This window comes from Loxodonta africana, chromosome 15 (assembly GCF_030014295.1).
Source record: "Loxodonta africana isolate mLoxAfr1 chromosome 15, mLoxAfr1.hap2, whole genome shotgun sequence".
Lineage (NCBI taxonomy): Eukaryota > Metazoa > Chordata > Mammalia > Proboscidea > Elephantidae > Loxodonta > Loxodonta africana.
The window spans coordinates 84,832,378-84,845,224 of NC_087356.1; the positions used below are offsets into that span (position 1 = coordinate 84,832,378).

Below are 12,847 nucleotides of genomic sequence, written 5' to 3' on the forward strand. Positions count from 1 at the left end.
TTAGCAAGCTGCCACCGTCATGATGCCGCTATTTCCTGGTACTCCTAAAGCTGCAAAATGGACGTGAAATGCTGCTGCAGAAAAACCTGCTATTTCTAGCATGTTGCTGACAGAAAACAGCCAAAAGGGCAGGGATCGGCAGACTCTAATTTCCATCTGGAGCCATCGCTACAAGGGAGTCTGGGGAACGTGTTTTTTTTTTTTTTTTTGCTGGTTTCCAGCCTCTGCAGAACGGGAAGAAACTAGAAGGGTATGAAGGACATTGACTAGGCCATCCAGGATTTCCCACCCCGTAGCGAATCTGCTGCCTTCTCTCTCATTACCACTGGAAAACCCAAGGGATGAAACACTCAGAAACCCAATATTCAGTTCTGGAGTGGGTATTTAAAAGGTGTTTATTAACACAGGAACAACCCACAGCATAGAGTTGTTTACTTGCAGAAACGTACACAGGCTCCATGTCTCTCAATCTTTGATGTGCTTCACTGTCGAGCTGAGGATCTCTAGCCCATGAAGCTCTCCCAGCTGAGCGGCGTACCTGTTGCGATCAAACACAAAATTCAGGACATGAGTGCCATGGTTCAACTTCTGGCGCCCAGGCCCTTTGCAGATACAAGCTGACAGAATGTCAGTCCTATGGACTCTGGGAACAAAAAGGAAGTGGCTGTGGCACTGGGGAGCCCTCAAGACCACAGGGAGGTAAGGTCCTTGGAGGCCCACAGAACACTGAAAATGCTCTTGGTGGGGACAGCAGACATGACAGGCTGACTGGATAGGACTTCGCTCTCTGGAACTCCCTGGCAGCTTGCCACTTTGAGCTCATCCTGGCTAAAGTGCCTTGCCTTCTGTGGAAGATTTCATTTATTCCTTCCATTTAAACAAATCTATTCCTCCCATTTAAACAAATCTATTCCTCCCATTTAAATAATCAAACTGAACTTGAAAGGACCCAAGATGTCATCCAGGCCAACCCTCTCATTCTACAGAGGAGAAACTAGAGGTGCTCAGGCGTGAAGGGAAGGAGCCTGCCAGGCCAAAGCTGGACCCCTCCTTCTGTGCCAGGCACCATCACTGAGCTACAGGTGAGCGCCTTCCTGAGACACCTATGATTAGGTGCTGAGGTACATCAGAACAGGGCCAGAGCAGAAGTCTGAGCTAAGGGAGAAGCAGCGTACCCAGTTAAAGCACTGAGCACTGGCCCCGGCTGGCTGGGTGGCCTCAGCCATGCTGCTCTGCATCTCTGCTTCAGTGTTCTCCAGCATGAACATGTTATCCCCACTGGATATGCTCCCATTTATTTGAGACCAGGCAAAAAAGTGAAATGGGGGTCTAATTGCTTCTGGAAAAGATGGGAAGAGAGAAAGGAGGGCATCAAAAGGGAGATGGTGCGAAAGGAAGGAGGAGAAGAAAGAGAAGGATGAAGAATGGGGGATGAGATGGAGAGACAACAACAGCAGCGAGTGCAGGGCATGAAAGCCCTGTCAGACAAATGTATTCCCCTCTTTGGCTGAAGAGTGAGAGCCCCCCAGTTCCAGTTCCCTCAAGGAAGGCTTCCCCCAGAGAAGCAGCTACTGGGAGCCCAACATGTGTCTGCACAGAGGGCACGAAGGCTCCCAGACCATGGATTTCTGTTTGTTCTGTGTGGCGCAGCATTACGGTTTCCACTGAGTTCATCCCAACCCATAGCAACCCCATGTGTGTCAGAGCAGAACTGTGCTCCATGGGGTTTTCAATGGCTGATTTTTCAGAAGTAGATCGTCAGATCTTTCTTCCAAGGTAACTCTTGGTGGACTAGAATTGCTACCCCTTCGGTTAGTAGCCAAGCATGTTAACCATTTGCACCGCCCAGGGACAGGGTTTCAGTCAAAACACAGCACTCGTCCGTCCCGCAGCCCCTGGGATATGATTGGCGCCTGGGCGGGGGCGGGCCAGCGGCCACTGCGCACCTCGGCTCAGCCGTGCACAGCTTCCCCAGAGCGACCCCTGCATTCAGCTGCACAGCCGTCTTCTGGGCGTCGCCGCCTGCATGCTTTAACAAGATCTTCACAATTTCCGTCTTCAGCAGGGAAGAGGCTGCGTTTGGCACCTCCATGCAGTTACCAAGGCAGAGGGCGGCATTTCCCACCAGGATATCATCCTCTGAGCTAAGCAACTTCATTAAAACACTGAACTCTACAGGTAAGGAAGAGAACAAACATCACTTCCAGCAAATCCCCAAATGGGAGGCTAGCAGAGGGGCATTGGACAGATGGAGCGCTGAAGGAGGACGTGTTCACGAACCCATTCAGCAAATGTTTATTGAACACCTACGAACTCCTTAACTTCTTGCTCTATCCCTGATGTATCTCACACCCAGAACAGAGCCCGGCACAACATAGTTGCTGCATGAACGAATGCTATGTGTCAAGACACTATTCCACAGCACTGGGGACAGCAGTGAACAAAGCAGACAAAAACTTTGCCCTGTAGCCCCTTACATTCTCGTGGTTGGAGACAGACGATAAGTAAAACCAAAACCAAACACTGACTGCCATCGAGTTGATTATGACTCATAGTGACCCTATACGACAGAGTAGAACTGCCCTACAGAGTTTCCAAGAAATGGCTGGTGGATTTGAACTGCCAACCTTTTGGTTAGCAGCTGAATTCTTAATCACTGCACCAGCAGAGCTCCAGTGATAAGTAAAGCATTTGATATGTCAGATAATGGTAAATGCTGTGGATGAAAACAAAGCAAGGAAGAGGGTAGTGTGTACAGGGTTGGGCCTGAGTGATGCAATTTTACAGAAGTGGAGGAGTGAGCCCTGTGGCTATCTGGGGGAAGTGCATTTCAGGGAAAGAGGAGTGCAAGTTCAAAGGCCCTGAGGTAGGAGTGTGTGGCATATTTGAAACAGAATAAGGAGGCCCATGTGGCTGAAGGAGAATATGCAAGAAAAAGAATACCAGGACTTGGGGCCAGAGAGCTTTTGCTCTGAAAATAACGTGGATAACTGAATAAGATGAGAAGCCACTGAGATGTTTTAAGAGAACGACATATGAACTGATTTACACTTCTAAGGGTGGACTCTGGCTGCTGTGTTGAGAATAAACTATGGGGCAAAAGCAGAATCAGGAAGGCTAGTGAGGAGGCTAGTGCAATAATCCAAATGAAAGGTAATAGTGCCTTGGACCAGGAAGTGGAAGTGATAAGAACTGGTAAGATTCTGAATATATTTTGATGGTAGAGCTGACAGGATTTGCTGATGGGTTGGACACAGTACAAGAAATAAAAAGAGGACTCAAGGATGACTCCAGTGATTGCATTTATGAGATGCTGTTAGCATTTATGAGATAGGGAAGGCAATAGAAAATGGTTTCTAAAGCTTCCCCTTACACTGACCTAACAAAGGTTCTCTTCCTTCAGGGACAAAAAAACCTTCAACCTTTAGTGAACAAGGAAAATATCAGAGTCTGTGCCTCACTTTAGGAGTCCCTGAGTGGCTCAAACAATTAAGCGCTTGACTACTAACCAGAAGGTTGGCAGCTTTAGTCTAGTAACTTAAATTGGCTGTAGTTATTCATAGCCTGCTGGTCCATGTCTGGGCAGGACCTGATGACACCCAAACTCCAATGGAGAAGTTCAGCTAAGACATCTGGGCAAACCTCTAGTCATCAAGGATGAGCCGGAAGTAAGAGAAGTAAAATTCTAGGAAAATTTTCTGATGTAACCAGTGTTAGTATTTCTCTAGCATTAGTAGCTCTTCCCCCCATGCGTCTGTCCGTTTGTCGTACTGTGGGGGCTTGCGTGTTGCTGTGATGCTGGAAGCTATGCCACTGGTATTCAGATACCAGCAGGCTCACCCATGGAGGACAGGTTTCAGCTGAGCTTCCAGACTAAGACAGACTAGGAAGAAGGACCCAGCAGTCTAGTTCTGAAAAGCATTAGCCAGTGAAAACCTTATGAATAGCAGCGGAACACTGTCTGATATAGTGCTGGAAGATGAGCCCCCCAGGGTGGAAGGCACTCAAAAGATGACTGGAGAAGAGCTAGCTGCCTCCTCAAAGTAGCGTCGACCTTAATGATGTGGATGGAGTAAAGATTTCAGGACCTTCATTTGCTGATGTGGCATGACTCAAAATGAGAAGAAACAGCTGCAGACATCCATTAATAATCGGAACCTGGAATGTATGAAGTATGAATCTGGGAAAACTGGAAATCATCAAAAATGAAATGGAACACATAAAGATCGATATCCTAGGCATTAGTGAGCTGAAATGGACTGGTACTGGCCATTTTGAATCAGACAATCATACGGTCCACTATGCCGGGAGTGACAACTTGAAGAGGAATGGTGTTGCACTCGTTGAAAAAAAGGACATTTCAAGATCTATCCTGAAGTACAATGCTGTCAGTGATAGGATAATATCCGTATACTTGCAAGGAAGACCAGTTAATACGACTCTTATTCAAATTTACACACCAGCCACTTAGGCCAAAGATGAAGAAATTGAAGATTTTTATCAGCTGCTGCAGTCTGAAATTGATCAAATATGCCATCAGGATGCATTGATAATTACTGGTGATTGGAATGTGAAAGCTGGAAACAAAGACGAAGGATCGGCAGTTGGAAAATATGGCCTTGGTCATAGAAACAATGCTGGAGATCAAATGACAGAATTTTGCAAGACCAACGATTTCTTCACTGCAAATACCTTCTTTCACCAACATAAACAGCGACTATACACATGGACCTTGCCAGATGGAACGCACAGGAATCAAAAGGACTATATCTGTGGAAAGAAACGACGGAAAACTCAATATCATCAGTTAGAACAAGGCTGGAGGCCGACTGTGGAACAGACCATCAATTGCTCATAGGCAAGTTCAAGCTGAAACTGAAGAAAATCAGAACAAGTCCATGAGAGCCAAAATATGACCTTGAGTATACCCCACCTGAATTTAGAGACCATCTCAAGAATAGATTTAATGCGTTGAACACTAGTGAACAAAGAACAGATGAGTTGTGGAATGACATCAAAGACATCATACATGAAGAAAGCGAGAGGTCATTGAAAAGACAGGAGAGAAAGAAAAGACCAAGATGGGTATCAGAGGAGACTCTGAAACTTGCTCACGAACGTTGAGCAGCTAAAGCAAATGGAAGAAATGATGAAGTAAAAGAACTTAATGGAAGATTTCAAAGGGTGGCTTGAGAAGACAAAGTAAAGTATTATAATGACATGTGCAAAGAGCTGGAGATAGAAAACCAAAAGGGAAGAACACGCTAAGCATTTCTTAAGCTGAAAGAACTGAGGAAAAATTCAAGCCTCGAGTTGCAATAGTGAAGGATTGTGTGAGGAAAACATTAAATGATGCAGGAAGCATCAAATGAAGATGGAAGGAATACACAGAGTCGTTATACCAAAAAGAATTAGTCAGTGTTCAGCTATTTCAAGAGGTAGCATATGATCAAGAACCGATGGTACTAAAGGAAGAAATCCAAGCTGCTCTGAAGGCACTGTCGAAAAACAAGGCTCCAGGAATTGACAGAATATCAATTGAGATGTTTCAACAAACGGATGCAGCACTGGAGGTGCTCTCTCATCTATGCTAAGAAATATGGAAGACGGCTTCCTGGCCAACTCACTGGAAGAGATCCATATTTATGCCTATTCCCAAGAAAGGTGATCGAACCGAATGTGGAAATTATAGAACAATATCATTAATATCACACACAAGCAAAATTTTGCTGAAGTTCATTCAAAAATGGCTGCAGCAGTATATTGAAAGGGAACTGCCAGAAATTCAGGCTGGTTTCAAAAGAGGACGGGGAACCAGGGATATCATTGCTGATGTCAGATGGATCCTGGCTGAAAGCAGAGAATACCAGAAGGATGTTTACCTGTGTTTTATTGACTCTGCAAAGGCATTCGACTGTGTGGATCATAACAAACTATGGATAACATTGCAAAGAATGGGAATTCCAGAACACTTAATTGTGCTCATGAGGAACCTTTACATAGATCAAGAGGCAGTTGTTCGGACAGAACAAGGGGATACTGAGTGGTTTAATGTCAGGAAAGGTGTGCGTCAGGGTTGTGTCCTTTCACCATACCTATTCAATCTATATGCTGAGCAAATAATCTGAGAAGCTGGACTATATGAAGAACGGGGCATCAGGATTGGAGGAAGGCTCATTAACAACCTGCGTTATCCAGATGACACAACCTTGACTGCTGAAAGTGAAAAGGACGTGAAGCACTTAGAAATGAAGATCAAAGACCACAGCCTTCAGTATGGATTGCACTTCAACATAAAGAAAACAAAAATCCCCACAATTGGACCAATGAGCAATATCATGAAAAATGGAGAAAAGATTGAAGTTGTCAAGGATTTCGTTTTACTTGGATCCACAATCAACACCCGTGGAAGCAGCAGCCAAGAAATCAAACGATGCACTGCATTGGGCAAATTTGCTGCAAAGGACCTCTTTAAAGTATTGAAAAGGAAAGATGTCACCTTGAAGACTAAGGTGTGCCTGACCCAATTTTTCAATTGCATCATATGCATGTGAAAGCTGGACAATGATAAGGAAGACCGAATTGATGCCTTTGAATTGTGGTGTTGGTGAAGAATATCGAATACACCATGGACTGCCAAAAGAATGAACAAATCTGTCTTGGAAGAAGTACAACCAGAATGCTCCTTAGAAGTAAGAATGGCAAGACTGTGTCTTACATACTTTGGACATGTTGTCAGGAGGGATCAGTCCCTGGAGACGGACATCATGCTTGGCAAAGCACAGGGTCAGAGAAAAAGAGAAAGACCCTCAATGAGGTGGATTGACACAGTGGCTGCAGCAATGAGCTCAAGCATAACGATTGTAAGGATAGCGCAGGACCGGGCAGTGTTTTGTTCTGTTGTGCACAGGGTTGCTATGAGTCGGAACTGACTCAATGACACCTAACAACAGTAGTTCTTTGGAAACATCTGCCACAGGCTGTCCTCTCTCTCTTGGTGGCAGAGCTCACACAATGCTGAATTCAAACTACTGCATTAGCGAGGCTTAAAATCTAGCTCTCAATCAGGAGAGACTTCAGATTTTGAGTAGAGAGCCCTGTCAATGTGTTCCAGAGTCTAGACCAGTGCCAACCACTAGAGCTTTCTGGGATGATGGGAACGTCTGTCTCTGTGCTGTCTAATATAGTAACCACTACTGAACATTGGAAATACAGTGCGCATGACTGAGGAACTAAATGTTTAATTTAATTTAAATAGCCATACACGGCTAGAGGCTACCATATTGGACACCATATTGGACAGCACATGTCGACAATGTCCAACATAGGAACTGTAGAGAAGCTCAGATTAGAAGATTCTGATACCAGCTACCATTAGCCAAGCCCTGTACTTACCTCATTTACTCTTTACCCCAACACTGGGGAGGAGGTATGGTTATTTTCATTTTACAAATGAGGGAATAGGGGGTCAGAGAGGTCAAATGCAGAACTTGCTCAAGACCACACAGCTGGTAAGTGGCAGAGTGAGGACTTGAGCCCAGGTCTGTCTTCTCCAATGTTCCTGTTCTGAACCTCTACACTCTGCCATGGGGACGGGGTCCACCCAACAGCCCTGAACTGGAGCAAGATGACTGCATCCGGTACCTGCAGTGCAAGAAACAGGACCCAGAAGAAAGGTGCCTGCTTCCACGGTGGCACCCCACAGCACTCACTTTCTGTGTATCCCAGAGGTGTTCAGAAGAACATCGGCAGGCCGCCTCAGTCCGAAACCCCTGCTATGAATAACTACAGTCAATTTAAGTTACTAGACTAAAGCTGCCAACCTTCTGGTTAGTAGTCAAGCACTTAACCATTTATACCTCCTAAAGCGAGGCTGAGATTCTGATATTTTCCTTATTCACCAAAGGTTGAAGGTTTTTTTTTTGTTCCCCCCCTGAAGGAAGAGAACCTGTGTTAGGTCAGTGTAAGCAGAAGCTTTAGAGACTTTCCACTCAATGTGGTGAGGGGAGCTAGTTTCCCAGCTCTGACCCTGTTGTCTTTGAACTCAATCTCCAGCACAGGCATTCTACCTGGATGCAACCAAGAGGCTAATTAAATGTGTTCTGAGCTGCAGGAGCAATGACGATCTTGTCTGGAAACACAGCTGAATGCTGGGGAGAGGTTAACAGAATTAATGCTAAGTTCCTTCTCACTCCTCATCCACAGTTCCCTCTGCAGCTTCCAGGATGGATTAGCCTCCGGGATGTGGGCTTGGCTTAATGAAAATGTCACTTACTTTTATCCAGTCGTATGACTTCTTCCCGTGCTTCATGACAACTATTACTGCAGATAGCTAGTGTCTTTATGGCATAACGTGATGCGGTCTGGCCTCCGGTCTGGGTTTCAGAATGGAATCAGAAAAAGAAAATCAATCCTATGGCTATTCTTGACCAGAAACCACGGTGTAAAGCCGTGATTCGACTAGTGGTTTCCTGAGCTTCTAAAAAAGAATTCCACTGAGAGCGGCTCGTGCTTCCTGGTGAGCAGGCCCTGTCCCTGCTGGCATGGGGTGCCACTCACGGCCTCTCGCATGCAGCCTGTCATGTACACCTGAGTAATTGCCTCTGGGAGGCTGTCTGAGAGAAGGGCTGAGAAGGCAGTGATGCTGTCCACTGGCAGCTCTACCAAAAAGGGAAGGAAGAGGAACCCTCCTGTGTCATTTCCCCATTTGAGCATGAGAACTGAGTGCTACGGCTGCCAGGCTGACAGTCCTGAATGGAGAACACCATGAACCTAGATCACTTTAAGAGGTGACGACTGTCAAATCATAACCCCAAAAGTCATCCACTATAGGCTCTTTAAAATGCACGCGTGTGTGTACGCATACACAATGCACACTTGTGTGTGTGCAACCAGCAGCCTCTGGCTGCTGCTGGGGCACAGAGAATATTGAGGGGCAGACAGCGGCCCTGAGTTGTATGGAATGAATGATGGTCATGTCACCAGCTAAGTGACAGCCTAAACTGTCCACCTCCTCACTGTCCCAGCAGCAGCCCCGCAGAGCCTACCCGACTCAGCCTGGGGTGCTATGAATAACCTCCCTCACACAGGTGGGTGAGCGTCACTAGGCACAAACGTCACGGGCGGCTACGAAGACAGCAGCCTTGTAAGTCACCTTGCCTTTTCAGGTGAATCTAGTTAATGGTTGAACTGACTCACTTAGATTCACTGCAGGCATTTCAGGGAGAAAAAACCTGAATATCCTTTTTTCATGTGGTAACTCTGCACTCTATGTATCTCATAAAAGGAATTACACTCACCACTCTCGAAAAAAAAACTAGAAAACATCAGGGGCAGGAAAGCATGGCCAAATTAATGAGCCTCAGAAACCTTGTTGAAAGCCGCTCAGACCATCTTTATCAAGGGCAGAGGCCATGCATTTTTCTTTTAAATTCTTTCTTTCTCTTTGCATTTCAGTTTTTTTTTTTATTTTTTAATTTTTTTCCTCCCCCCATCCCCTGGTAGGCAAATCTTTGTCTCAATGGATTTGCCTATTCTAGGTATTTCATGTAACTGGGATCATATAGTATTTGTCCTTTTATGTCTATTAGCAAAATGCTTTCAAGGTTTATCCATGTGGAAGCATGTATTAGAACATCATTCCTTCTTATGGTGGAATAATTTTCCATCGTATGTATATACCACATTTTGTGTATCCATTCATCTGTTGATGGACACTTGGGTTGTTTCTACCTTTTGACTATTGTGAATAGTGCTACCACTGAACACTGGTGTACAAGTGTCTGTCTGAGTCCCTGCTTTCAATTATTTTGGGTTTACACCTAGCTGTGGAATTTTGGGGTCATATGGGGCAGTTCTACTCTGTCCTATAGGGTCGCTATGAGTCGGAATCGACTCGAGGGCACTGGTATGGTAATTCTATGTTTAACTTTTTTTGGAACCTCCAAATTGTCTTCCACAGTGGCTGTATCATTTTACACTCCTACCAGCAATGCATGAAGGTTCTATTTTCTCCACATCCTCATCAAGACACCATGTATTTTTAAGTTAGCTTGGGTGAGAAGCAGGTTTTATGGATGTATCTACTGGCCAATTTACTTATTTATTCAACAATCTCTTATTAATGTTCAAAGCACTGTCCAGGTGAAGAGGCAGAAGAGAATCTGTATACTTGAGAAGTTTAAACCAGGGCTTCAAACCAGTTCATTCTTGTTCAACACTCTACTGAGAATCTGCATTTCCTCTCCAGATACACTGTATTACAATCTACATTTTAACAAGATCTCCAAGCAATTCTTATACATAAGAATTCTTACTTATAAGAAACACCTGGGTATCATATTAAAATGTAGATTCTGATTTAGTATGTCTGGCTGGAAAGGCAAATTCTCAGCAGGGGTTGAGCCCAAAAAAACTGCTTGAAGGTCTGGTTTAAAGTCTAGCAGGAGCGAAACTGTAACACGTTAATGGAACAACCCCCACTGCTGTTGACTCATGGTGGCCCTATAAGACAGAGTAGAACTGCCCCACAGGGTTTCCGAGGCTGTAATCTTTATAGAAGCAGACGGCCACATCTTCCTCCTGCTGAACCGCTGGTGGGTTTGAACCACTGACCTTTCAGTCAACAGCTGAGCACTTAACCACTGTGCCACCAGAACACCTTAACAAAACAAAGCCCTCCGTAATTGTGTGCCCCCAAATAAAATATGAGACTCCTTGAAATTCAAGAAGTTGTAACCAGTGAAGTTATTTTACCTTTAGGAATGTCATCATTTTCTTCACCACTCCTGCTCGCAGGGCCTCCTCAACAATTTTCAGAGAGGAAGGAAGGGTCCGGCTCAGAGTGCCAGCAGCTCTCTGGGGTATGCAGAAAGGAAAGGACGATTAAGTGTTCTTTTCAGAAATGTTGTTGACCTTTAAAAGTTAACAAGCAGCCTGGAGAGGTGAAACCAATCTTGGTAGTGAACAAAATCTGCACCTCTATAAAAAAAAAAACCAAAACGTAATGGCCAAATAATAGATAGCAAGTATGATTCTTTTTAATAGAGTTGCTGGAAAGGAGATTCAAAGAATTGAAAACCTTGTCCCTTAGCACAGGGCAGCCCGTTTATTTCCGCTTTACACAGGACCAACAGGTCCACCCCTAGGAGTGGAAGTCAGCCCCTGGATACCCACAGTGCTCTGACATCAGCAGGTCCCTTATTAGCAGCCAGAAGTCAGGTTTCCTACATTGATCGTCTCGATCTTTTATCTTTCTGTTTCTTGAATCTTTGTCTTTTTCTTCTACTTCTCGGGAGATTTCTGTATTATGAATCTAGCACTATCTTGAATCTCTCTAAGGATACAAATTATAGTTGTTATTTTTTTTTACTTCTATTTCCTAAATTATTTCTGTTTCCTTTGGATCAATTTTTCTGTTTGCTTATCTTGGCTTTTCTATTTATGTGGGAGGCTTTCCTGAAATGTCTGGTGATGCTTAGCTGCTCAGTTACATTTAAGAAAAAATAAATAAAAATGTTTTGTATGCCTTATTTATGGGAAGTTTGCTGACTGGGAGGTGGTCCCCATTAACACCTGTCATTGATAGTTGCCGTTGAGTCGATTCTGACTCATGGCGACCCCACGTGTGCAGAGTAGCACTGCTCCATAGAATTTTCAAGACTGTGACCTTTTGGAAGCAGATTGCCAGGGCTTTCTTCTGAGGTGCCTCTGGATGGGTTCAAACGGCCAACCTTCCAGCTAGTAGTTGAAGGCTTAACCGTCTGCAGCACACAGGGACTCCTTCCCTTAATAGTACACTGTGAAATTCTTTTTCTCTAGTCTTTCAGTTCCTTTAGAGAAAAAAATGCTCTGATTTTATGCCTGGGAGATAGACACCTGGCTTCAAATGCAGTTTCCCATACCTCTTCCTTCTGGCCTTTGTCGTACCTGCTATTTTGGAGACTCAGTTCTCTCTACGGCATGTAAGGCAAATCAGCTACCTTCCCAGTTGTGCTCCCCTCCATTTACCTTACAGCAGGGTTTCTTCAGCCTGGCTTCATTAATTACCACTCCCTACAGCTGTTATCCATTTTCCAGAAACTTGTTGAAATTACCCATTGAACTTGCCTTTTGCTTTGTCGATATGGGTTTTTACTTAAAAAAAAAAAAAATCATGTCTTTAGTCTTATTGAGATCTCCACGGGGAGAAGGAACATCTTGTGTATTATCATATTATCAGTGTTGTTTCCCTAATCTCCTTCTTACAGATCCTAGAATTCTGCTGAAGTTGACGCTACAGATCTTTGTCAGGCCTAGTGCAGGGGAGAGAGATCCCTACTGAAGGACCAGATTCCCCTGGTGAAGCTGCAACCTTGCTCAACAGCTGGAAAGAAGCCAACTGTGGCACATGCAGAATCCTCAGAAAATCTGGCCCTCAAGGTTCCTTGAAGGGTTATCTAGGGACTAGTGTAGGCCTAGATGGTCTACCCTGGGTGGTACAAATGGTTAATGGGCTCAGCTGCTAACCAAAATGTTGGAAGTTCTAGTCTACCCAAAGGCGCTTGGAAGAAAGGCCTGGTGATCTACCTCCAAAAATCAGCCATTGAAAACCCTACGGAGCACTGAGTTTATGTTAATGGTAGTAGAACGATTTGGAAAAGGATAACGAGAATGATTGCACAACTTGAAGAATGTAATCAGTGTCACAAAATTGTACATGTAGAAATTGCTGAGATGGCACATGTTCTGTTACATATATTTTCACCATATTAAAAAAAAGAAAACACCATGGAGCACATTCTGACCAATATGGGGTCTCCATGAGTCAGAATGGACGCTATACGACTGGCTTAATTGGAATGTAGGC

At 44.5% G+C, this 12,847-nt stretch overlaps 1 protein-coding gene across 1 annotated transcript in view; it reads right to left on the reverse strand.

The window, feature by feature from the left end:
- Nucleotides 1-465: 465 nt before the first annotated feature.
- The window catches only part of TTC12 (tetratricopeptide repeat domain 12), a 50,946-nt gene continuing 38,564 nt past the window's right edge, over nucleotides 466-12,847 (reverse strand). The window contains exons 17-20 of the mRNA XM_064268335.1: nucleotides 10,756-10,857; nucleotides 8,276-8,375; nucleotides 1,947-2,172; nucleotides 466-538 (exon numbers count right to left, since the gene is read on the reverse strand). Of these exons, the coding sequence (XP_064124405.1) occupies nucleotides 466-538; nucleotides 1,947-2,172; nucleotides 8,276-8,375; nucleotides 10,756-10,857 (501 nt within the window). The remainder of the gene's footprint in view (nucleotides 539-1,946; nucleotides 2,173-8,275; nucleotides 8,376-10,755; nucleotides 10,858-12,847) is intronic.